Source organism: Scomber japonicus, chromosome 12 (assembly GCF_027409825.1).
Source record: "Scomber japonicus isolate fScoJap1 chromosome 12, fScoJap1.pri, whole genome shotgun sequence".
Taxonomy (NCBI): Eukaryota; Metazoa; Chordata; class Actinopteri; order Scombriformes; family Scombridae; genus Scomber; species Scomber japonicus.
This window is the reverse complement of record NC_070589.1, coordinates 13,535,815-13,563,591: the sequence shown is the minus strand read 5'-3', so window position 1 is coordinate 13,563,591 and position 27,777 is coordinate 13,535,815. Positions and strand designations below refer to the sequence as shown.

At 39.7% G+C, this 27,777-nt stretch overlaps 1 protein-coding gene across 1 annotated transcript in view; it reads left to right on the top strand.

Moving 5' to 3' along the window:
• kcnn1a (potassium intermediate/small conductance calcium-activated channel, subfamily N, member 1a) overlaps positions 1 to 27,494 on the top strand; it is a 44,607-nt gene extending 17,113 nt beyond the window's left edge. The window contains exons 2-9 of the mRNA XM_053330569.1: positions 28 to 501; positions 3,786 to 3,881; positions 4,237 to 4,655; positions 15,864 to 16,005; positions 17,212 to 17,322; positions 19,764 to 19,891; positions 22,565 to 22,634; positions 25,241 to 27,494. Of these exons, the coding sequence (XP_053186544.1) occupies positions 112 to 501; positions 3,786 to 3,881; positions 4,237 to 4,655; positions 15,864 to 16,005; positions 17,212 to 17,322; positions 19,764 to 19,891; positions 22,565 to 22,634; positions 25,241 to 25,546 (1,662 nt within the window). The 5' untranslated portion in view covers positions 28 to 111 and the 3' untranslated portion in view covers positions 25,547 to 27,494. The remainder of the gene's footprint in view (positions 1 to 27; positions 502 to 3,785; positions 3,882 to 4,236; positions 4,656 to 15,863; positions 16,006 to 17,211; positions 17,323 to 19,763; positions 19,892 to 22,564; positions 22,635 to 25,240) is intronic.
• The last annotated feature ends 283 nt before the right edge of the window (positions 27,495 to 27,777 follow it).

Below are 27,777 nucleotides of genomic sequence, written 5' to 3'. Positions count from 1 at the left end.
ATTTATGACTCTCCCTCCTTTTCACAGGCCACTACTGAGCAGAAGAAGCTGAGCCATGCTGGATCCAAGCCCTCCCTCTCCGAGAGCAGTGGCCGACTCCCTCAGATAGCCATGAACACCTGCAAGTATAATGGCGGAGTGGTGAGACCACTAGTGGGCAGTCTGGCGTCCTCGTCTCGCCGCAACCTTGCGGAGCTCGACTCGGAGACGCAGCCCTTGCAGACGCTGCACAGCTCTGGCCTGGAGGTGGTGGTGTCCAAGGGCAACGGCGGCGAAGATCCTAGCAAGGCGTCCAACGAGAGCTTGGTCAGGGAGGGCAGCGGGAATGGCGGAGGCAGGGCGCCGCAGAAGAAGAACAGGGACATTGGCTACAAGCTTGGCCACCGGAGGGCACTGTTTGAGAAGCGGAAGCGGCTCAGCGACTACGCACTCATCTTCGGGATGTTTGGGATTGTTGTCATGGTGACAGAGACGGAACTGTCATGGGGGGTTTACACTAAGGTAGGTTGCGCATGTGTGTGATGCGTGAGTGGGAGCATTATGTTGTCATTGCTATTGTTAATGTTTGAGTTGTGTGGGGTTGGCAGCTGTCAGATTTATGAGGAGTGATTATTAGCACAGACACTGGCATCTCTTTAATAAAGGTGACACAAAGTATCCATTGGCATCACTCAAACTCATTTTTACCTTTTATTAATTTTTTATTAATTAATTTCTTGACTGTAGGCCTGCTTTTGATATGCTTTTCATTATTGGCATCAGATTGGAGTTTATCCAAAGAATTGGTTCCACTACTGGTGGCTTTGTGGCTGTCTGTTGTTCCCTTTGAAGCCTGCATCTATAAAATCATCTACTCACAGCAGGAGAGGGAGTTGGAGAGGGATTACGGGGGAAACAAGGGGAAGGGAATGAAGAGAGATACAGAGATTTAGACAAAGAGAGAGAGATAAAGACAAGTAGAGACGAAGGGAAAGGTCAATAGAAATAAAAGATGGGAATAAAGATCCAGATGCTTCAAAGTATCCAGCTGCATCTTCTACTTTCAGGAGATCAGAGTGGAGACAACACAGCAAGCTATTGGAACAAATGGGACTCCTGGGCAAAGACACCAGCAGTGCATTTCATTTTCAGGGTCATGGTGGTGACCAGGTCATCCCCCCTTGACCTGTTATTGTCCCTTTCGACCAGCCAGTCAGGTCTGCTGTGTCAGGGTATTTTGCAAAGAATATCTTTCTCCCAGAGCAGCTTCAACCACAGCATTTATTGGGCTGTTTACTTGGGAGCTGACATTGCAGTACACTGCAGTGTGTAATAGTCACAGAACAGGTGTCTGTAATCTCTGGGAACATTGTTTTATGTGTACAAACTGAGCAGAACTGAGGATTTCATGTATGGATTTGCATGTTTGAGCTCATTAACTACAAATTGTTTGTTTATTTAAAGCTGCTTTAATCAATATTCTTTTTAAAAATTGATGCAGATTATTATGTGTAATGTGAAAGGGGTCACACACAATTTCATAGAGCTCCATAGCATCTTTCAGCTAATTGTTTTGGTGTTAGAGCCCGCAACTTTACAGTTTTGGTTGTTCACTCTCATCAGCATCATTTTGAGTCAGAATGAAGCTGTTTTTAGATACAGCTTTAAAAACTCACTGTTCATTGCTTTATATTCCCAACAACCAACCTTTTTTCAGACATGAATATTGTAGAATACAACAGTAGGAAAAGGAACCTCCAGGTTTTCATTGCACAGTGGCCTTTACTGTGATTATTTTGACATTCAATTTTTAGCTAAAGTCTATAGCTCAAGCAACACTGTGAACATGGTAAACTTTACACCTGCTAAATATCAACATCCTAGCATTATCATTGTGAGCGTGTTAGCATGCTGATGTTAACAAAGTTAAGTCATTGTTACATGGTATTGCACCTGTGAGAAAAAGCCATTTTTTGAAACTTGATGGTGCTTTCAAGGATGCTTCAACCAACATGTAAGAGTCACCCTCCAAAACCTTTCAATTCATGATCTTTACTGTCAGAAATGTCATATGTCAGCTGTCTCTGGTAGAAACCTCAAATGTTGGGGAATATAAAAGCTTTTGGTGTACGTTGGAAAACCATTGGTATTCATGTCAAATACATGTGATTTGTAGGCAATGGGCTAAAATATTCAAAACCACTTTTATGTTCCTTTAACAACAAGGGATGGATTTTTTCCAGTTGTGTCTGTCCAATTTATTTGAATTTTTGAATGTGTTTTTGATTACACGTAGGTGTGTGTCACCTCTGTTTGCTATAGTAAAGTTGGTGTGGTAATCCATAGCATGATTTATGGGATTTTAAGAAAGTCAATAGGCTAGCTGTGACTGTTACTGAGTGAGGTTCAGTCCATTCATCAAGCTGACCTCAGCTCAAATGGAAATGAACCCCCTTCTCTAAGCAGCATAGCACCACTCTCACATCAGACCAGTAGCATGTGCTGCAGATGGTCCATTTTCCATGTCACGTCACATCACATAGCAGACACTTGAGGCCCAGTCAAGATTTTCTAAGCCCTGAAGGAGGGAAACACGTTAAGGCAGGGAGCACTGGGACTGAAAAATCCTTGAACCTGGATTAATTGGTTTACTCAATGTTATTTCACCAGGGACTTCTCAAAACAATTTCCGACATTAGAATGTCTTGAGAACATGTTGCCGACCTGAGGGGCAAAGCAATCTAGTTGATAGCTAAAAATACATTTTGTAATATAGACCACTGAAGGACAGAGTAATATTGAGCAGCTCACGCTCACAGTCATCACACTGACGATTATGAACGATATTTCCACTTGTTGTTTTTGTCATTTTGTTGTCAGTGTCATTATTAATAATAACAGCTCTACAATCATTAGCCTGCTGCAGAGCGGCATTTTTACACCATAGCTTTTAAATTGATTTATCAAATGGCATTTTACCAACATAGAAGGGGGGGTGAGGGGTGGGTTGTATTACAGGTTCTCATTTCCTAGATCTATGGCCCTCATGTACACACAGAACACTGCAGCTCTAGCACCCAGCTGGTCTATTTATCACCAGTAACGCTTGCTGTGGTGGCCCCGCTGCTAATGCTAGTCTTGCCTTTTCTTCACCTACCATTAAATGGAAAGTCCCCTGTTACTGCAGCGATTTGATTAATTGGTAGTTTAGATGGTGGGGAACAACATCCATAGATAATATTAGGCTGCACCTACACCTGCAGCTGCATTGTTTAGTAACATCCTGACTGCACTGTTTGGACGTAAACCCCATTATCTAGTCTCAGCTAGACTTTTAAGCTAATAAGTGGTGTGTGCAAGTATGTGTTTCCTATAGCTGTACTTTTGTGTGCCTGTATTTATGTACATGAGTTTATATAAGGACATTTACGCATCTAAGCCAGAATTAGAAACATTTGTTTTCTTGTTTTTACCTCTAGCAGATATAAAATATTGAGTTATATGTTCAGCTTTTACTTGAATTCACCTAAAAGGTCATCTTTTACTCAGCAGCATCACTTCACCTTGTTGCTAAGCAGTAACTTTTTAACTCAGATACTCAGAATGTCATTATTTCTATCTATTGAGGCTTAATATAGACAAACAAAAATCACTATTAAATCCACTATTAAAGTAATATAATAAATGCAAGTAATATTTATCAAATCCTATATATGAGATCAGATGTGATGAAAAAAAGGGTTGTTTAATTATTTGATATGGCTGTTTTCTAAAGCATGTTTTTATGTCTTTTTCTCTCACCATAGGAATCTTCATACTCATTTGCACTGAAATGCCTTATCAGCCTTTCCACTGTTATATTGCTTGGTCTTATAATAATGTACCATGCCCGGGAAATCCAGGTGAGTTTACTACAGAAAAATAACACATTTTAATACTCAATACAATTTCATATCTGCAATATTAATCCTCCAAAAATTTCTAGATGCATCATTTTATCAATATTTTATTCTAATTCATCATACCCTCTTGAGATCTTGATGAGCATTTTAAATCAAATCTGTGGTTTTGTTTCAAATAATTCCTTTTATCACAGCATGACTTTGTAATGATGGACACATTGAGGGTGTGTGGGGTTTAAGATTATAAGGAGGACATAAAGGGAAAAAGCCAAAATTCCACACACTGCACTTCAAAAAGTGACTTATGGGAATAAACTGCTAATTTGCTTACTTGTGTATGTCTGTTTTTCTTCAGTTATTTATGGTGGACAATGGTGCGGACGATTGGAGGATAGCCATGACGTATGAGCGGATCTTCTTCATCGTGCTGGAGCTGCTGGTGTGTGCCATCCATCCCATCCCGGGCCAGTACGTCTTCACCTGGACGGCGCGGCTGGCCTTTACATATACGCCGTCGGTGGCCGATGCCGACGTGGACATCATCCTCTCCATCCCCATGTTCCTGAGACTCTACCTGATCGGCAGGGTCATGTTACTTCACAGCAAGCTATTCACGGACGCTTCCTCTCGCAGCATTGGCGCCCTCAACAAGATCAACTTCAACACACGCTTTGTCATGAAGACCCTCATGACCATCTGTCCAGGAACTGTTCTGCTGGTGTTCAGTATATCCTCCTGGATCATTGCTGCATGGACTGTGCGCGTCTGTGAGAGGTAAACATAGGGTTGTGAATAATAGATGTTGCTGGGGTCAAATTGAAAAACAAAATGGCTGATGCACAATCACGCGTTGTGGATTACTAGACACCTTTCTTCCTTCACTCTCTCTGTTTTGTCCCACGCTTCTCAGTGTTACCTTGTTTTCTGTCGCTCATTTGCACTGGTCCACTGAAAATTGTGAAATTATCAGGATAGATGACATAAAAATACTGTACACATATGTACAGGACGTCATACACACATGCACAGACACTTACTACTCCACTGCCTGTTTTAAAACACCCTGACATACGTTTCATTAGCTCAGCAATCGCTCCACGACTCCCCGATCGTTGTTTTTATTGCTATTTTAGACAGCTTGTCCATAATTCATGAGTGTCTAATTGTTTGTTTGCTGAATGGTTTGTTTTGGTAATGCAGAGCAGCCCCCAGAATCCCCTAACCCGTTTTCTTCCCAAAACTGCACATCGGGCTTCGTCTCAAGGGGGCAGCAACGATTCTCACTGAAAATGAAAGAGGCAGGGAGAAAATGAAAAGATTTTTTTCCCCCCTCATTTTGCATTTGCATAGGGAAATGGGACGTTAATGCCAGCTTTGATGTTTTAAAGTCATTTTTGCATAGTTGGAGTGGAAGGGGGACTTGAGTAGGTTGGGTGGAGGATGGAAGATCTATAGCAGCAGTTCTTGTCAGACCCAATATGATACTGTACACGTGCTGCACTGTAAAAGTTAAGCATGAGCTGAGAGGAAGGATTTGCAATCAGTCTTTCAGTCATGCCCTGACTACAGATGCTCAGTAAACTCCTGCAGCTCACCTTGCCTGCTTTTACTAAGCACCACCCCTCCCTTCCTCTACCTCTCCTCTTAACTACCCCCATCGTGTTAACACCTGTCACTAACCACCTCTCCTCACACGCCCGACCCTCCTCTTGGACCCTCAGCACCTCCAACAGTTGGAAGGTGGGTTTAAACCTCACAGGGGGATACAGCAGAGAAAAGATCAGCTGACCTTTCACAACAGCTCCTCTGGAGGCAGATGAATGAGGCGTAACTGACATCAGACTCAACCTTAAGTCAACTAGTACAACTAGTGGGTTTTTTTTACATTCCAGCTCAACACACCTGTTTCCCTGTTACATTTTTATTCCTATTCTCCTTCTATTCTCAGACTTAGATTTAACAATGAAATAGTTTAAATTGACTAAACACCTAAATTTATGATATGACTTGGTCTCCAGCATTTCATCAAATAGAACAGAAATGCTGCTTGATTGATGCTAAAAAACAAACTACAACAGTGGACACATGACTCAGCACATCCCCAACCCTACTATATGCTGGGGTCAATTAGGAAATATGGACTTAAATGATTAGAGGAGAAGGGCAGAATCTTTAATAGAGTCTCAATAGATTGGTTTGCTCACACACACATTCTGTGACACACACTTTCCATGAGCAGTGCATGCCGATAGTCTTTTGGTTTCAGTTTCAGGAATAACATGTGTGTTCAGATGGGTGTCTATGTGTGTTATTGTGGAAGGGTGAAAGCATGTAGGTGTGTGTGTGTGTGTATGTGTGTGGGTGTGTGTGCGTGTTTGTATAATGTTTTGTTGTACTTTCTATTTCCCCACTATGCTGCTCCATAGGGATACCATGTGAGTCCTCGTTCTCTAGACGTGGAAAAATAAAACAACTTATCATTTTGCACCGAGCTGGCGCCACTGCTGCCCTGAGTGGGGTTTATTTTTTGAGGGGTGGTGGGTTTGGGTTGGTAGTGGGGAGAAGGGTCAGCCCCACTAAAACAATTAACCGATTAACCTTTCCAAACTCAGTGTGGCAAAGGGCCCTCTAGTTGGCACGAAGGTGGCACCATCCTTCTGCAAAGAAAACAGACTTTTAGTGGCTAGGAGCAAAGCAGAGACCAATGGTGTAAGCAGCACTTTGAAGCAAGCGTCTCTTTGCTAACGGTTCTGTGTTAGGTTGGTAGGGCCTGGTGGAGGAGGAGAAGGAGGAGGAGAAAGAGGAGGAGGATGAGGAGGAGGAGGACATTTGTGCTAAAATGGAGCAGCTCCTTCAAGTCACCTTCACAAGTCTGCCAGAGGGCAATTTGTCTCTTCTAATTTTTTTTCTCCCTCTCCTTATGCAATTGTTATAGATCCATATTGCACAAAAGTCTTTTTAGCACCTACTCCAAAGATTTCTTGAGAAGCAAAAGCCTTTCTGTTCTTTGTGTTCACACATTACCATCCCATTATGTGTCTCCTGTCACAAAATTAATTGAACAGTGTTGTAATGGTTTTCCACAGACTTTTGTTTCTTTGACCCCAAAGATTTTGCTCAAGAAATGAAGCCAGTTTGTCTCCTGTAGCAAAGACAGTCTGAGTATCCACGGAGAAGACTAACGTCAAATTATTTTGTGCATTTGACTTTGGTCTGGGGTGCAGCACAGCAGTGATATCATATAAGCAGTGTTACACAGTACTATGATAGGCAGGTAAGTGAGGGCATTGCTATCCATTGTGACACAGTATTTTCTTAATTAGAGACACTTTTGAAGAAGGGATTTGTTCAGTGCTGAATGCAGTTTCTCCAGTTTTTATTTACATCCAGGAACTGAAAACTCTCACACCCCTTCATTCCCTCCTCTGGTAAACATTAAAACAGCATGCCAGTTTTCATGTTTACTTCTCAATCCCATCATATCATGTTAAAAAAAAAGAGGGGGGTGGAGGGTGGGGTAAAAAGAGGCGCTTGTTTCCCAAAGTGCTGTGTTTTAGTTTTGTATCTTTTTGTTAAATGCACTGTTACACTGTCACAGTGACAATGCTCCTGAGCCAATCAAAGGGCAGTACAGTCTGAGATTGGACGAGCACGGAGTCTACCTGGAAAATGCCTAGATGGGGGGAGTGAAAGACACACAACCATGGAGACAGAGAGGAATGGAGATGGAGGGGTTGGAGAGAAGGGTGGAGTAAGGAGGAATGCTAATGTTACAGTTACAGTAGATGGATTTAATGCTGGTCACTGTCCCCCTCTCCCTTCTTACTTAATACAGCCCATCTTCAGAGCTAACCTACCTCAACTAAGCTCCTAAACTAAGCTCTTTTGGCTTCTCCCTCACTACCACAAGGCTCCCTCCCTCTCTCTCTTACTCCTGACTGATCCTTTGCAGATCTCCTACTGTACCCATCTAACGTGGCATGCTTTGCCGTTTTTCCTCATCTCTCCCCACTACTGATTCCCTGTCCCTTTGCCCCCCCTTATCCATAACAAGCAGGCCTAATCTGGCCAGAACTCAGTTACACACTTGCATGCATGCCTTGCCTGCCTCCCTGGTTTCTCGCTCCTTTTTCCTCTTTAACTGTTACCTAATTCTCTTCCTCTCCTGTTCTAACTCTGTTATCTGAAACAAAACGCTCTATTTCGAGGCGATGTGAGGCTGCATTTTCTCACCTCGCTTCTCCAGCGAGGACCCGTAGGCAGCATAGAAGACAAGCTTTCAGAAAGTTTAGCTGACTTTCCCTCAGAGTGCAGCGCCAGATTATCAGGCTTGAATTACTAGTCAGCTACACCTACACCGAAGGTCTGACATCCAGATTATGTCATCGCTTAGCCACTAGATACAAACAGCTCCAGCCAAGAACACGCCGTCCCAATGTCTAACCAGAGAAACACACACCAGTGCAACTTGAACTTTCACACACCAACCACAGGTTTACATGAAATATTCAGACAGATTTTACAACTTCACATTTTAAGAACTTAAACTTCATTGAATTCATATTCAGAATGCAGCAATATGAGTGACAAGAGAAAATGTGCACTCTAACACTGAATCTCAAGCTCATACTGTGAATTGTCTATATAGTTTCTTGCATTTTGAAAGTGTCTGATACAGCATCACTCACAAGATTAACTTTAATGTTAAAAGTCTCTTCCACAAAGACAGATGAATTTTATGCCCATCGTTGTAACCTTTAATTCTCCATTGTTTAATGACTTGATCTGATGACATGTTTTAAACTATGCACGCTCTGCAGTCAGAGTATTGATTGCAGCCTAAAGTCATATACGGAGCCCACAAAGCATATTTACATAGCAGAGAATCTGTAAGTGAAAATCTTTCCAAGATATGCTCTGCATAAAGGATCATGATGTAAACCAATGATGAGCTTTGCTTATTTTAAGTACAAGGTTTCTTCATGTGAAACTGACAAATGACAGCTATAGTCACTTTTATTTTTTAATGTTTTTGTTGGTTTGTGTGGTGTTTTAAAAAAGATCTGATAGCTGTACTTCCTCACTGCAGGAACTGACTTGATGTTATCATGTAAGATTTGAGCCACGACAGAGAGGAAGCGAGCAATACTCACAATTCCAGCAACAGCTGCAGAGATAGTGTTTTTAATAGCTTGCATGTGACTGCTGCATTTCCTCAAGCTTGTACACCCTCTTATCTCAGATCAAATCTGTTATTTGATCATATTAAAGCTACAGTAGAGCTTTGTTTATTCCCATTTACACTATTCCATAAATATGTCATATAACTTTGCAGAGTTGACCCACTTGTCCTATCACATCAGCAAGCTCTTCACTATGACAGCATTTAACAAAACACACTAAAATCTTCACTTTTTAAAGACAAAATAAATTCTCTTTATATTCATTTCTGTTGCCTATATATCCATCCACACTGCTGTGTAAGCTCACGCCATTAAATGTCACAGAATGTGCAGGCAGGTGTGGGTGAGCTGATGCACACCTGTTAACACAACTTAACACAAAAAACACTGACTTAGTGTATAGCAATTACAGGGCAAAAACACAGAGAAAAAAGAAACAGGAAATGAGGGAATTTGAGGAGAAAAAGACCCTTTTCCTTTTCCCCAGGCCCAAACAAGTAGACCATTTTTTCTGAAATGGTATTTTGAAAATTAAGTCAAAATGTATGACTTTTAATCTGTTTCAGATCTTGGCTGCCAAACTCAGCATGAGACTAAACTTGCAGATCACAAGCTGAAACTTAGTTTTTTCTTATATTAATGAAAACCCTGTGATTTCATGTATATGCTGTAATGTGCATTCCTTTAAGTATGTAAATTAGTTATTTGTTATTTTTTTGACAGAGATTGAGCAACAAAAGTAAATGTATGCTTTAATCACTGTTGGGCCAAGGAACTGATAAACTCCTGGAATGAATCTCTCCTAAAAGGTGTCCAAGTGTGTCACAGCAGCAAACAAAGAACAATTTAAATCATAACCACTTTGTAGGAATAATTTAAGATTTCAACATTTTGTGTGTGAACGTGGGCAGAGATTAGGGAGGCACTCAGTAATCTCACAGTTTCTAATGAGCAAGTGCCACTTTAAAGCCTTGACAGATTTGGTGTTGTGGGCAGAGACAGATTAGATATTTTGTGTAGTTTAGGGTGGGATGTCATCCGGTGGGATGACTGGGAACATGAAGGAAATGCTTAGGTGTTTTGAGTTTGCAGCAGAGGTGGAGAGGTGATGTTTTTAAAACTTATCTGTGTCCCCTGAAGGTTGGATAGCCAGAGTTTGCAGCATCGTAAACTGTAATGCTACTGGTTATATGATATATAATTACCGTAAGGATATTATTTCTGAAAGCAGATTACCTTTTAAAAAATACATGGGGGCCAATTGTAAAGTTTTTTTCAGAGTATGGATACAGGTTTATTTACAGCTGTCTGTAGTGAGAATGGCCCTCCAGGGACCAGCATACCAGAACTCACTTTTTTGGTGTCTCCAGCCTAATTCAGTGGAACATGTGATAAAGTACTCGCTATCTGATAACCCCAGAGACATAACCACACTCCAACTCTGAAACATTAAGATTAAGGGCTTTCGTGAACAGTGCTTCCCGTCTAGTGGCATTGCAGATTAAGAAGGACGTGCACAGCAGGTCACAGCAAGGACCTGACTTTAAGACAACACTGACTGAAGTGCTCAGCTCAAGTGCTTTGTATATGATGTTTTAGCCTGTTTTAGTTTGTTCTTAAATTAGATTTAATTTATTTTAGTATCTGAGACATGACTACTATATCTCGCTCACATGTCTGACATGATGACTGACAAATAAAGCATCTTGAATCTTGAATCAGCTTCAGTATGAAAGTCTGTAAGGGTAGAGTCCTACAAGACTGTGACAAGGGCTTACATGATGTATTTTACTTTATTATTCTTAGTAGAGTTATTTGCAGGTGATTTTTGCAGTTATATCAGTGTAGCAGATCCAACTTTCTGACAAAACTGGAAAATCATGTCTTTCCCTTTGGACTCACAACTGAGCTGGTTGACAGCAAGACGTAATGTATAATTCAAGATCAAGGTGCGGTCATATTACCATCGGTGCCTTCCTCAAAATAAATACACAGGGAGTGTAACAGGGAATGATTTCATACAGAGGTGATGGTAATCTGGTTTCTGCAACACAAAAAATCATGAAGGCTATCTTCTGGTTCATGTTGCATGTTAAACTTGTACAATCATAACACACCTGGTGAGACCCCCACTCCTCCAGGGTTGAAGCCAAGAGATGAAGATGACACATACTACAGTTTTTTATGTCCACCACATATTCAATAATCAACAATATGCTTGGAATAATATCTGTCAAATATGTTTTTTTCACCAAAAAAGTCAAATGACCTTATTCAAATCCTTAAAATGACATCTCCTGCTTCTCTATCATTGAGAAAATACAGAATCAGCTCCCTAACTAGTTGTGATGTCACAAATCTTGTACATAGGCCTGCCCCTTTAACATCAAACTGAAGGAACAAGAAGGAAACACTAATTGTAATAGAGGTGGACTTTAAATTAAAGTGAACGGAACAAAAAAATTAAATGAGACTTTATTTACTTTCAGTCCAATTAAAGCTTTTCTTAAGGTTAGATAAACTTTAAGATCAGTTTTTACAAATACCAGAGAAATCTGGAAAGTAGTAGTTAAGATGTGAAATGTTTCAAATATGTGCTTGTATACAGATGTTTGTAGTAGGATCAATGTGTTTTTTTCCCCCAAACAACTTCAAACTTTCCAACTTCAGTACATGTTCCTGAAAGATGCAATATGAATATTAAAAATAACATTTACTACATTACATAACATTTAGAAATGTAGATATTGTAATGCTTAAAATAGTGTTAGCTGGGTTTATTTCTATTTTTATCTTGGAAACATGCATCATGTACATGTCATAAACCTGCTGCAGTCTGCTGCTTGCTCACTTTACATATTGACTGCGCTGGAGAAGAAAATTAAAAAAAATAAAACACTGTTAGGTTTGCAGTTTTTTAAATTAGGTCATCATCACTTTGAGTTTAATCTGCTCATGTTTACTGCAACTAACACACTCCCTGAGGAGCATCCCAACATATTTGTCCCCAAATAATCTCAGTCAGCGCACAGATTCATTTATATCAACAAGACTCACACTCGCTGGAAAACTCTTTTTCATTTGTTTTTGCTGATGTGAAACCAGAATGCAGGAAGAGGAGGTTGTTGTTGTTGTACGCAGGTGATCACAGCTCTTGAATGTGAATGAGGTCATTTACTTTGCTGTAGCAGCTGACCCGGCAGAGGAAAGCAAGGACGTGTGTTTCCAGAAGGAAGTTTGAAATATAGATTTTAGTTTAGGTTTAGCATGAATGAGTCTCCTTTACAAAATACACACTTCTTTATCTACCTTCTTCTATCTGATGTGAATTTTATGGACACAAAACACAGTTGTACATTTTTAAATGCGATCAATATCTTTAACTGTTCTCTTCTTTAGAAGCAATATATGTGTCATGGCTGTGTAGCAGATTTCATGAATGTTAAGTGAGTTATTTAAAAAAATGGCACCCATTCTTTTGTAATAATTGCTGACCTTAAAAAATAGACTAAAAGTTTGCATTGAAAATAATTGAATTTGGCTAGTAATAAGTATTTTAAAGTATTTTAAAGCGGGAAAGGCATTTCTATATTTTCTTAAATTTGAAAAAACATTTCAAATAATCCTGCTGATCTTTGTGTGTGTGTGTGTGTGTTAGTGTGTGTGTGTATGTTGGTAGGGGCGTGTGTGTGTGTGTGTGTGTGTGTGTGTGTGTGTGTGTGTGGCTTTTTCACATTTGATCCATCACTACTCTGCTTGTTTGGAGGTTGTGCTGTCAGCTATGGCTGTTGTATTTCCTCAGAAGTCACCATATGTACCATGAGCTTGACTACACACAATAGCAGAGGAAATTAATTTTTTTTTTCAACTCTCTGGAAATCGTTCATGATTGCACATGCTGTCAGTTTTACATCTCAGTGATGGGCAGGGCGGACTAGACTGGTTGTTGATAAGAAAAGTATTATAATGAACTGTGTATCTGAAGCTGATGTTGATAAATATGAATTCTTGACCAGTTTAATTAATAGATGTAATCATAAAGATGTTACCTTTTTTGTTTTATGTTTATGTGTGAATCATGCTGTTCTCCCTCCTCTAACCCTCACCCACTGCAGAAACCAAGTTTAGGAGCCCATTTGGATGTAAATGACTGTATTATTTTATACGGTATTGGATAAATAATGTCATCTCAGAAATATTTGAGTAAGTGGTGCCAGGATAATGCTTTCGCTGCAGAGTGTCTGTCAGGGAGAATTTAAAAGTGGGGGATAAAACTGTCTGTCCTAGACATTATATACCTCTTGTCCTGGAATAGGTTGAAAGTGGTGCCAGCTCTTCTCCATGCTATTCCAAAACTTGACACAGTATATTGAGAGCCCCAAAATGCTATTGATTAGCCCCACGTTCAGCCTCTGTCTCTGGTCCCGTATTGCTGTCTCCTGCTCTTTTTCTGAGTAGACAATCATTAAAATATAAGTGTTGAAAAACATCGCCACACCTACTGCTAAGAAAACAGATAATAAAACATTCTTGCTTAAAAAACGATGCTTTCTGCATTTTTGACAAACACATTTATGGGTTATATTTACAACAGAGAGAGAGAGAAAAAGAGAGAGAGATTGGGCGGAGAGAGCCACTGTATTACACTGTAACAAACTGTTCACTGTGCAAAATAGGTACAGCACATTTCTCCCTGCCTTCAAGACATGACTCACTCTCTGCACGCCTTGATGACAAGATGAATGAAATTAACATACTAGTCACTTGTAATTACAATATTTAGCCAGCTGATCAAGTTAAACCCCCTGGCAGCTATCAAAGGGCAGCTGGTGAAGTGTTGGGATGCAGGTAAAAGAGACAGGGGTGTCAAATTCAATGAGCTTCTTTCTCTGTTACTCATCCAATCCTACCCTATTGTTTACAAATGAAAGCAGTCCGAGAAGACGTTCAATCCCCTTCCACCTGGCGATACTGCAGCATTTGTCAGAGGTGGTTTTCATCTCTAAATGGACCCCAGGTTTTCCCATCGCTCCCCTGCTCTCAATATACTGGCTTTGAAGCATGCAGGATGCAGACATCTTTTTTATTCCTGCATGGTATTGTACAGAGTGCTTCTCTGCATGTCATATATGAAGCTTGAATCCCACAGACCACACACTTTTTTGTCATTCTGAAGGAAAAAAGTGCTCATAGTTATTTCTCTCCCTGACTTTGAGCATGATTAGAAACTTGAGAGTTGGAGATTTTAAGAACTGCAGAAGGCATGATTAGTTCATCTATAATAATTGATAACAGTGAACTGTCTTGGAGGAGAAGGAAGTGCGGGTATTTTTACAAACCCAACTTAGGTTTTTATCTTCTGGTAGAGAGAAGAACTGAAGAAATTCATAGTCAGGCCCCAAGTGTTCCCATCTGTACTTGTGTGCTAATTAGAGGTGATTGTTCTGGCCATTTTGAGTCCACATGCTGGGTCACTGCTGGATAGTTTGAAGTCATCAGCAATTCATGATTGGACCCGTCACAATCCCCTTTAGAAAAGCTTTTGCAAAATCCTGAGAAATTAGACTCCATCTACGACGTCTTGTCAGAAGGATGTTAGCGAGATGTTGTCTCAAAGTGTTTAATGAATATTTGATTTTAACTCAAAAATTAAATCTTATCTGATCTCCTCCTAGACAGCTCATTGGGAATAATCAGGCGTGTTGAATGAGGGTGGGTGGATAAGGCAGATTTGCCTCATTGATGGACTTTTGTCTTGCCCCAAAAGGTATGGGAATGTCATCATCAATCCAGCTTTGTACACTGTGTTGTTTTTTTTTGTTTTTGTGTTTTTATAGAAATATCTTTGCATATGCACTGTGGGCCTTTGGACTGACAATTCAAGCATGGCTGTCAGCTATTTTCAGCAACCAACATGTTTGAAGTGATGATTTGCATTACCAAACCTTTTTTGGGGGGCAGCATAAACTCTATGGAGGAAGATTTGCAGCAAACCGTGACCAATAAGCCAATTGCTAGTTTGATTGAATGCAGCAGTATATGCATTTTTGGATGCACTGATATTACATTTGCTGGGTTGTTACATTCAAATCAAGTTTGACCGGTGGTACTCTTTGTCCAGTCACTTACGGCGAAATGGCCTGTCTCTTTTGTCATTTGAAACATGTTTTCTAAAATTGTAATTTCTATGCTAATGTGCAACAAGAGTAAGTGATTTGGCCTCAAACCCATTTTTTGAATGCTCTTTCATATCATTCATATCACCAAATCGTTAATTTCTGTATTGACAGACACTGAACATGTGTTACATGTGTTACATGTTCAGTGGTATTGCCATCTCAGTTTCAAATCATTTCATCAAATTCTCAAAACTGACCCAATTGTTTTTTTTCTGAATACATTTCAGTTTAAGTTAAAGTTAAACATGTTTCTCTATCAGACTGTCTCAGACAGAAATGACCTAAAGGCAAAGAACAATGCAAATGAATTATTGCCTCTCTGGCAAATCCATTGAACATATACTTTGACCTTCATTTTTTTAAGCAGAATGGACTTTGGTGCATTTTTAGACCGTGTCCCAAACTGGCTTTTCACAAAACAGGTGTTACACTTTTGCATCATAATTTCTTCCTCCTCCTCCTCCTCAATCCTCACCACCACCACCTCCTCTACACACCACTCCTGTTTAATTCACACAGCATTCACACATGCCATTCCTCAGCATGCTCACCTTCCAGAAACTGTGTTCAAGTTTTACTTATTGTGTGTCTCCCACCTCTGCTTATCTTCGTTACTTTAGGTATCACGACAAACAGGAAGTCACCAGTAACTTTCTGGGAGCCATGTGGCTCATCTCGATTACCTTCCTCTCCATTGGCTACGGGGACATGGTACCACACACGTACTGTGGGAAAGGCGTGTGTCTGCTTACAGGGATTATGGTAGGTACTACAGGTTTAACAAATAACCGCTAAATTGGTTTTGATTTAAAAGATGCTAGCACATCGGTACATGGACCTCTGGATCGGTCTAACAGCGGTGTCAAACACACGTTGTACGCTCCAGCTATGTTTATGGCTGAAGAAAATTGATTATTGATGTCATGCTGTATGTTGTACAGAGAAATGAAAAGAAAAGGAGAAAGATTCACAGGCAGGTGCTGATTCAGTGTGTTGATCAGAAGTATTTCAGACACTAGTTGCTGTGATGTTTCAGTACTTACAGACCAGGCTGATGTTGAAGCAGTGTTTAAACGTGCACCACTGTGGCACGAACACTCAGTATAAGCATAGATCTAACTTTGTTGTTTTTTTACATCAAAATAGAGAACAAAGCTCCAGCATCTTTGTATAATAAAGACAGACAAACCTATCTAAATAAATCATCTCCAGGTGTCATCCTGCTCCAATTTACATCATCAGTCTGTTTCCAAAATTAAAATGATATTTGTAGGTTTTGAAGTTTTGCTAGCTTCTTTGGGTCTAATTTGTGCCAATAATGAAGATTGAATATTAAACTAGTTTTGATTGTCAGGGGGACTTTGCAAAGTTTTCAACAAACAATGTGTTACAGTAATAAACACAGTGACATGGTTCGAAACTGATACATGTAAAAAGGAACACAAATTTAAAAAATACTTGTTCCCTGGTCTTTTATAAAAAAAAAATCAATTTGAAGGCAATGCCACATTTATGGGATTGACTCATGTTAAGTTATAATGTAAAATCATCATACCGAATCGAATCAAACCAAATCATTCCATTTCAAAATGTATCATTCCTGAATCGGATCGTATCCAATGTATCTAGATCTACGTATCAGATCGTCTTATATTGGAGAGATGCACACTCCAAGTAGGGTCCCCTTCCCCACATTCAATGTAATCTTCACTAGATAACTCTCATTAAATCACTTCTAAAACTCAGCGTTGTCTGAAATACTGCAAAAAGGGATACAACTCATGAAGTACGTGATTTTTTTTAAAGCAGTTTGCAACCCACAAACATTAAATGGCTGTGAAACTGTAACAAGATGTTTAAGAAACCATGTTAGCCATTCAATAGAACTTGAAAGTGAATAAATGGCACCTTGGAAGCTTCAAAGATGTTACTCACTGTGTTTTTTGGCCTGACTGTGTCTCTGAACAGGGAGCTGGCTGCACTGCGCTGGTGGTTGCAGTGGTAGCCAGGAAGCTGGAGCTGACCAAGGCTGAGAAGCATGTCCACAACTTCATGATGGACACACAACTCTGCAAACGAGTGAGTCACTGTTTAGTGCTGTTTTTGAAGTAATGGTGATCATATATTATTGTTGTTTGCAAGGATGCCTAAACATTTTTGGTTTGTAACCCTTTCAAACAAAACCTTCATATGGCCCCTCGTCATAGGCTGTGTATGGGTATGCGTCTTGAGCACTTTGACCAAAAAGTAATTTTTTCATTTTTCACATTAGACTTAGATATTTGAATAGTTTTACAGGACTATAGAATTACATTAAAACAAGCCTACAAAGAAGTATGACAGGGTCCAAACACCTGACCCAGTACGAGTTAGGGATGTGCAGAGGGTCCAGTACCTGTATTTGTTGAGGCTGCAAAATCATTTGCATTTGTAAAAATTATTACACTTTTAATTTTTTCTATATTAAATTGTTAAAATAAGTCTTCATCTTTCAAACTCGGTTCTCCCAAAACATAAAAGCTCAGTTCAGCAACACTGCAAAGACAGACCTGTAGCTATTTATACACCCGTAACACAGAGACAGCACTAAGTTGTAGGGGAAGAACTTCAAAAGCAATTGCACTTTTCATTTTTCATTTATATATTTGTACAACCTAATTTTGGAAAAAGAAGCAAGTGTACCCGTCTGCAGCCTGCAGAAAGGGGTGGGGGTAAAGGTAAATAGCCCCGCCCACATGTGATTGTTTGAATTGAATGGATGTAGGCGGGTCTAAACGTCGCTTGTGATTGGTTGGTGGGTCTAAAGGTCGCTTGTGATTGGCTGAAAGTCAAATGTGGTCGCTCACTGAAAACAGTTGGAGTACCTGGGCCTTGCAGATCCCCGAGTTTTCCTGGCTGTCGGGCCCGGGCCTCAGCACTCATTTTTCTCATTATCTTCAACTCAAGTGTGCAAAATACAAATGATCTGACATTAGCTGTGCAGTGTTGTTTTTATATTACAAATTATATATTATATATATACACACACACACACACACACACACACACACACACACACACACACACACACACACACACACACACACACACACACACACATTATCTACACTGTTATTGCCACTTTTCTGCAGGATGGTTTTTGGTTACATTTATATACACTATTTTTAATCTTTATACCTATATATATTCATAACCTTTATACTTATATTACTGTAAGAATTTTATACACACACACATGTATGTATATATGTATATATATATATATATATATATACATATATAAATAATCTGCTGCAGATTTATGATCATATGTTATAAAGATTTTGTTTACTGACTTTAGTTGACTTTTAGAGCGGCACAAGTGCACTATTGAATGTATAGGAATGATCTTATTTATCTGGGAGATTAATTATTTGGTGGACAGGCTGGAAAAAACAAGCAATAATAGATTTTAACAGGTCAAAGATAAGCACAGTTCATTTTAAACAACCAGCGACCTGTCGACCTTTAACTCCGCCCAAATTTATAGTGACCAATCACAACCGACCTTTAACCCACATTTCTAGCGACAATTTGACATTGTACCAATCAAAAGCCACCCTGAACCACCCTTTTGCCCCGGCCCTTTTCTGCAAGCTGCAGACGGGTATGCTTCGAAAGAAGGGGAACAAGAGGCAAAACAACTGTGTCTGGTGCTCAGATTTATCTCTGGGGAAAACACTCAACTCCTAGAGTGATTTCAGTATAAGGAAATGCACAGCATGCAGCAAGATTATACCATGACTGTATTTGCAATAAGAGTTAGTTGTAGTAGCTACCATATTGTCTAGTAGAGACCATAGACTGTATAAAAGAAAGAGAGAAAGGAAACTGGAGGCAGAGAGGGGGAATGACATGCAGGATAGGGCCTCTCGGCGCAGGATTCAAACCGGGGTCGCCTGCAGTGAAGATGGTAGCCTCAACACATGGGGCGGGAGAGAAAACAATTAGTGTCTTACCTGTTCTTCAGGTGTCATAGCGGAGAAGCAGCTGAGTAAATGTCAGGAACAAAGTCACTGAAGGCCACAAGACGAATATCCACCCAAACAAATAAAATTTTAGCGAGGTTCATTCACCAAAAACACAAGCAAACACGAATATCTCATATTTTAGCGAAAGTTTTCAGCAAAGTTAGAAACGTTGAGTCACTTCTTCAGTAGTCTTCACTTGCTGTGGAGTCAACAACAGAAATGCGGGCAGCGCCATTATACCATTAGAACCCACATTGTGGCCAGAGGTGGGATTACATGCCACCTTCAAGTACTTCTCGTAAACTCCAAATTTTCGATGAGGCTGTCATTTTCACGGTATTGAAAATCACACCCTCGAGATTTTTACCGCCCAAGCCTATTTACGTGCTCATTTGTTTCTGTCCATTTCAGAGGATATTAATCTTGTATGCTTGACTCTCGAATCTCATTATGCGCTAGTGCAAACTTTTAGACGAGTTCATGAACATCACATTCAACCTTGTTTCACAGGTGAAGAACACAGCTGCCAATGTACTCAGGGAAACATGGCTCATCTACAAACACACCAAGTTGGTCAAGAAGATAGATCATGCCAAGGTGCGGAAACACCAGCGCAAGTTTCTCCAAGCCATTCACCAGTAAGTCCTGCACTGCATTTGATACATGTTATCTAATGAAATGTTTAAAGGGAATATGACAATGTTGTTCACCACCAACCATGAATGGGAATCCCAGAGCATGCAAAAATAATATTATTGAAATACAGTTATTAAGATGTTCTTTCCATGTGATTTTCTTTAATGCTATTTGTGGTACAAAATATTTAGATATAAGTTGTATTTCCATTAAACTGCAGGAATGTATAGTCCTAGCTGTGACTCACCTCTACTGTTTGCTACAATGTACTCTCCTAGAGTACCATTTCCTGTGATTGTTATGCTCATACACATGTAAAGTCTCTTTTCACACACATACATACGCATATACAAGTACACACACTGCAATCTAGCATAATGGTCCTTCCTATTCCCCTCCCCTACCCTTACCCCTCTCCCTCCAGCCCCCCTTTTTTACCCTGTGCTGACAGTGAGAAGTGTAATGGTTTCACTCGTTTCGTGAATGTTGTGGGGTTAAAACTCTGTACTGTGTTCTGTCTTTGTTTTGCTCTATCACTGCAGAGCTCAGAAGTAAGTTGAGTCTTCTATGTATCCTCCTCCTATTGTTTCCTCAACATTCTCCTCCTTCCTCCTCCCCTTTTCTCCATGTCTGCGTTTGACATGCATGAAAAAAAAAGCGTTTGTTATCCAAAAAAAAGAAAGAAAGAAATGCTGGATGCTGAATTGTTTTTCTTTTCTTTTCTTTTTTTTTAACTTTACTTCAGTGTTCCATTTATTTCCCTTTCCCTCCCATACCCCCTTTGAATGGAATGAAACAAAAATAAGCATCAACATTTTGCCACCAGTGTCAATAGTGGAGGGTTGTCTGGATAGAACGTGTGAAAGAAAAAGCATCTTGCAACGAATGAGCTTGGAGCTTTGTTGGCCTGGCTAGCGGTTCATAATCATCTACAATGTACTGTACAATGTTGTCCATGATTAATATAGCTACTCTGGAGGCTATATTAACCTTCATCCTACACTCCTGATAATTTTGTGATGACATAAACACGCACACTGTAACGTACTGTAGTTCTAATGAGATTGAAATGTTTGCTGTGATTTGAATATTGATTTTTGCTTTGTTTTCTCCCTTTCTTATTTGAGATGAAATGACAAAGCACATGCCATACATTGTGCAAAAAGCTATGACACAACATGTAGGTTGGGGTTTTTCTAGAAATTGTGCCCATAATGCATTACACTAATAAGTAGTGCTTTTAGCTTTTAGCCCCAATTCTTCGACAGGCATAAGGGATAACAAAGCCGAGCAAGCAGACACATATGAGCTGAAACGGTTTCCCACAGAGATAGAGCCGTAAGCGAGCAGTCTCACTCTCCTCTGATATACTGATTTGCACATGAATAAATGTCCTTGAATGTCATCCTGTCTCATAATTTGCCGAACAGGGAAATTCTTCCCCTCACACTTCTAGATGATGGCTGTGTGATGCCATCGCTAACAATGACACATTATTCACATCAGCGTTAACAGTTCTTACAGTGCCATAATGTATTTGATCAGAGATAAGGAGGCACAATGTTCAAAGCATCACAAAACATGTCCAGTGTATCATTGCACAAGTTATTTGAAATTTCTATGTTGTCGTATGTTCAGCAATGTCATTAGAAAGTTTATTTATGGCTTCATTTTTTATCTGTGGCATCCTCGAAAAACACACACATATCAACTCATGTACATACCCACAGTCACACACACAAGTCCACTGAAATACTCACGTCTCATTGTGCACAAAGTCACTCACAGTCACTGCACGCTTACTGAATGACCAGTGTGTATATATGAAGTCCTGCCACTGAGCTGCGTGTAGCACTGACAAAGGGCATGTCATCTTTTTCTGTTTTTTAATGTCTTATTTTTGGGCAGTAAGGGTTGGGAATGTTTTAATTTCAAACATATATTTGAGGTTTTCTTGTATAGAAGCATATTGCATTGTTGCTGGAAAAAAACCCTCATGCTTTGTCATAATAATAATTCTATGTTTTTTGGCCTCATATTGAGATTTTTTTCCTCTTGTTTGGAAACAGATTCTTTTTGTGCTGTAACAAGATCATCTCTCAGTATTAAGACTGTTTCTCATTGTAGTGAAAATAACTTTTTAAAGGCAAAAATTTGTACTTAAAACATTACAGTATGATGAGAAAAAGATCTTGTTATAACGAGAAAATACCATGACAAAACATGATAAACACACTCCCTATTTTCAAAATGAGTGTAGTATGCTTCTGTAATTTTGCATGTTTTGGTTGGTATGGCATTGACCAAGACCAGGAATGCTCTTATATGTATACATATATATTTCTCTATATATGTATATATATAGATATGTAAAGTGCATATATTTACGATGCATGCAGGCTGTCCTCTCTCTTTTCAATGTCATCAGTAAGAGAACACTCCTGATTAAAAATGTGTTGTTCCTCCTCCTTCTTTCTTCCCCATTGGCCCTTTCTGCCCCTTCATGACCCCATACAACCTGTCTCTCTACGTTCCACTACTGCAAACACCCTACTCCCTTCTCCCCCTTTAAACCCTCCTCGCCTATTGTCCTTTATTCCCTCCTTCCCTCTCTCCTTTCTCCACTTCCTCCTTCCGTCCTCTTCCTGTTTCCACTTCCTTGTGCCTCCACCCAGACTGCGCAGTGTGAAGATGGAACAGAGGAAACTCAATGATCAGGCCAATACTTTGGTGGACCTGGCAAAGGTAAATCTCATTTTTGATGGAGGATCCAAAAGATCCAAAGTCTCATATCTTTTTACACTACAAGGACATATTGTGCTTTTTTTTGTTTTTCTGTATTTTATACTGTTATGATGTCAGATAACTGTTAAAAATGGTAAAAATTCCAAAAGTATATAGAAATGCTTCCTGGAAGTCAAAAGCTCAGGCATCAGCCTGCTCTAAACCCTTTTTTTACAAGTTTTTGTGTCTACCTTGCCAACAAGCTGATGTCGGCTCATCCTACATGCCTATTAATAGCTGTTTGTTCTGCAGCATTGCTTGCTAAGGTTTTTCCATTTGTTGCTTGCATTGTCCACTCTCATATGGTACATGAGAAGTTGACATTTTCAGTAAAGAATTATTTTTTTAAACAGTGAAATCCTACTACTATAGTTTGTTTCATGGTTGGTTGATGTTGGCTCTAAAGCTCCTGCAAATTAGCCCCAGCAAAAGTATCCAAGAGCTCATGTTTGTATGCTAGATATGAAGCTACCACCAGTAAACAGTTCAGCCTAGCATAAAGACTGGAATATTGATTAAAGACTGTATGGATTGTATGGATTAAACAAGATGTAATGTATTAATTAGTTAGCTTTAGAGTAGTTGGTAAGTTGAATGTAGTATCTATGGAGTGAGCCAGGCCAGCTGTTTCCCCGTTTCCAGTCTTTTTCCTAAGCTAAGCGAACAGTCTCCTGGTTGTAGCTACATATTTATGGTACAGACATGAGAGCGTTATCAAACATCTCATCTAAATCTTGTGTGTTTTCCTAAATATTGAAATCTAAAAAGTATTTTATCATAAACAGTCATAAACTGTATTCCAGTACTATTATATGCTTAATCTAGGCCAATGTAGCTGGGTTGACAGTTCTTAGTTCACTGGATACTCATTTATCAGGAAAGTCCCAGCAGCTAGAGGTTGATGGATTCCTGTCTGATCCTAAACTCATAAGGTTTCTTGTATCTCTAATGTGACCTTACTAATAAAGGAAATACCAAATAAAGCCTTAGATAGATAAAAGGCATATGAACTGACCTTTAACCTTATGTTATGTAACCTATAACCTCATTATGTTCTCATGTTAGCATTGCTTTGAAAGCTTAAGAATGAATTTAACGACAGAACTACATATTTAATCTTTAATGGCATAATTATTAAATAAACCAATCGGATACAGCATAATAACATTTCAATACAAAAATGACATTATTGCCTCATAAAGTTGTTATGGCACATGACAGAGTTCAAAGTTTGTGACTAGCTCTTATCATTGTTTCCAGTGGTGAAAATGAACTAAAGCAGTAAAGCAAAAAAAATGGCCCTATAAGTGGAACCTTTCACATTACCCATTCATTACAGTGTGACCCATTGTTTATATAAAAATATTAGCTGAAGTCCTAAATACACTGTTACCTGAACCAAACCATATGTTGTAAATAGTATCTGGCTGTAAGAGGCTGAATGCAGTCACGTCTCAGTTGCTTCTGTCCTGGTGCACATAGATGTCAGCTGACCCACCAGAGCAGAGCAGAGAGGGGGTTCAAAGGGAGGTGCAGGACTGCAGCCTCATTTGATGTGGATGGCATTTGCACTCCAGTGTGTATTTTAAAAGGTTCTAAGGTCATCTCCTTTAATGTGTGTTTACTTGGCCTTACTCTGCTCAATGATCAGATCCGTCTGTGTACACCCTACTGTAGTTTAACTGTTCAGTGTCTCCTTTTTAAACCCTAGAGTTATCTTTTGATTTCTGTCTTATACATAAGAAATTTGAATTCAGTGATGTCTGGAAAAGACAAACAGAAAGGTATAAAGTTGTCTGTGACCTGAGCTGTGTTGGTCACCATTAAATTATGTGTCACATGAAATTCATTAATCAAAATACAGAATAGAATATATTATATATTTTATAATGCATAAATGCAGACACAGGGGGATTACATGGCACCACTGCCAAACAATAAGTGCCATAACAATAAAAACACTTTTCATTACATGGATGAGTTGTGTCAAGCTAATGCATTAGACATGAAAGACCTTCTCTGCCTATAAACAGATTGGAGAAATTAGTTGTTGAATTGGTGGGAAGATAAACATCTGGGCTGACTTGCTGAAAGTATTCCAATACCCCTTCATATTGCTTCCTGTCATCATTTCCTTCGTGTCATGTTGCGTAAGTCAGAATTAGACCACAATTTTCGTCAAGCATCTAATTTATGATTACATGATAAGCCCTTTTCTCTTAGGAAAGTACATACTATAAGCAATGACAGTTGTTTTTATTTGCATGTAGCCTTGGTTAAAATTATATTAAAACAATGTACCTCCAACTGATGTTATATCTCTTCACATGATTCCAAACTGTTTGCCCTTTTTAAATTCATCAATTCAAGTTCGGTGAATAAAATTTAACATTTAATGTTTAAAATTTTAAACAAAATCTGTAAGTTGCCTTTATAGCTCTACCTGTGGATATTTAGTTAAAAAGCAGTTTTTGTTTTTTTTATTCCCTTCCCTTTGTCCCACCATCATTCTCTCTCATCCTGTTTGTTCACCTCCCCAAACACATTTACTTTCTCTCCTTCATTAGACCCAGAATGTGATGTATGACCTGGTGTCAGAGCTGCAGGAGCGCAGTGAGGAGCTGGACAAGCGCATCGGCACATTGGAGGACAAGCTGGACTCGGTGACGGGCAGCCTGCAGGCGCTGCCCTGCCTCATCTCCCAAGCCATAACCCAGCAGCAGCAGGACTTCCTGGACGGCTTTGTTCACCGCTTTCGGCCTGCCTCACTAGCCTCAGAGCGCTCTGAACGCTCTGAGCGATCCTGGACTTCCACTGCTCGCAGGCGGCGCTCACCCTCCACAGCTCCACACACCTCCTCTGATAGCGGATAACCTTGACAAACCCTTTGCAATCACCTCCGAGTCCCGCCTTTCCCAAACCAACTTCTCACCTCATTCTGTTCCATCCTAAACCGTCCCTATAATCCCTGTGAGTCCATGTCTGGACTGATAATGAACCCAAATCTTGACCCCTGACCCAACCCTTGCCCTTACTCGCTCCCTCCCATCCCTCCCATCCCTCCCCTCTCTCCTTCCTCCCCACCCATCAAATTCAAAAACCAATTCCTCTGTGACTGAGCCTCTCAGCACAGGACTGGATCAGAGCTACTCCAAAAGAACAAAGAAAGGCAAACAAAGACTTCAATCAAGAAAAAACACAAATGCATCCAAAAAACTAAAAAGACAAAAAAATTTAAAAATGACTGAAAAACCGAGATAAAGTAGAGATATGGTTTATGTTTTAGCCATTGTATGGCTGTTCAAGTTAGCTTTTTTGTAAAAGCCCTTGTATAGTTAAAAAAATGACTGAGTTCAGGGTCGCTGGGGTGAGAGCTGGCTATCACACCAGAGAGTCCTTAACCACGAGGGAGGAAGTTGGTCTGTGGAGCTGAGGGCCTCGGCTCACCTGCTGGCCGTCCGAGGCCATGGAGGACATCTGTCCACCCATCCGTCCGTCTGTCTATTTGTCCGGTGAGGAGAGTAAGACAAAACATTGGATTTCCCTTTCAAAAGACTAGTGTCATGGATTCTTTCCCATAGGTTAAGACGAAAGCTTTAGGAGAGGCTATGAAAGCACTGACTTCAAGTCAGTGTTTGGAAATGCACTTAAGGGGGAGGGGAAACTGTCACACAAAAGAAAAGCAAAGGGGATGCATATGGCATTACTACTGGGTAGGAAACATTTACACAATTGCCAACTTCAAGGTTTCAGCTTCCTTGTTCTTACCAAGGGAAAAATGAGAGCGACTATCTTTTTTAGTTACATATTGACATGTGATTTTTCAGTGCCTGAATGTATAAATAGTAGAGGGTTATTTAATTACTAATTTCAGAGCTTTTTTACGATGTTAACAGTCTGAATACAGCATTGCATTCCTTTTTCAGATACATTCCTCTCCAAAACTTTAAAGAAAATGTCTTAATGTAATGCATAACATTGCCTCCATTACACAGCAACTCTAAATGTTTTGAAAACCTTTTTTTTCTATTTATACTAACACAGTGAAAAAAGAAAAAGTTCAGAGAGCAAGCAAAAGTGAGACTGGCTGAGAGTATTCTGTGAGTGTGTCTCGGAGAATGAGTTCACTTTTAGCTCAATGCTGCACACTCATACACACAACAATGAAATATGTAGTCTACCTTTCTCACCACCACTAATTAGAGCTTCCTGTGGTCTTAAGATAATGGCATGGCTTGAGGTCTGCTGGTATACGGCCACACAGGCAAACATCACTGGTCGAACTGAGAACCCAGCCCTACCCCCCTGCATGGTTCTGTGCAAAAATGACAATAGAACTCAATCTTCCTTGGATGGCTTGATGATTTTACATGATTTTGATTTTATTATCTTCACTTTTGTTTGTTTGTTGCTTTTCTTTCATTTTCTTTTGTTTATTTTTTTGCTAAACATTTTTTACTAGGACACTTAGGGTGTTTAGAGTTGCGGAACCTAGAGAGTTGCAGTAATGTGATTCTGTAATGCATTCCCTGTTTAAAATATGAGGTAAAGAAAAACTGCTATAACAAAAGAATCCTGAAAGGATACAAATAAAAGTGCTGAAGAAAACTTTGATGGTTACAGGACAGTGAATTGGTCTCTTGGCAAGAGTAGTGGAATAGCTCAACATTTTGAGAAATGGACCTTATTTGCTTCCTTGCTAATTTAGATGAGAAGATTGGTACCAGTCTAATGGCTCTACAATACATATGGAGCTACCGCCAAAAGCTGGTTAGTTTAGCTTGGCATTAAGACTGGAAACAGTGGGAAACAACTAACCTGGCCTGTCATGGTTTTATGGGTTTTCTGACTAAATCTTGGCTACTTCCTGGAGTTTCCACTGGTTGCCTGGCAACACAGTGATGCAAACTCTCCAGGAAACAATAAACTCTTGCCCCTCTCTTAAAAACCACAATGTTACAATGTGCTCTTTTGCACTTTGCACTTATGGTTTTTGTTTGAATTAACAAATGTAACATAATATGTAAATCAATGAGCTTTACAGTTGCTTGTAGGTGAATGTTGTTTGCAGCTATTTCTGGTCTTAATGCTAAGCCAAACTACT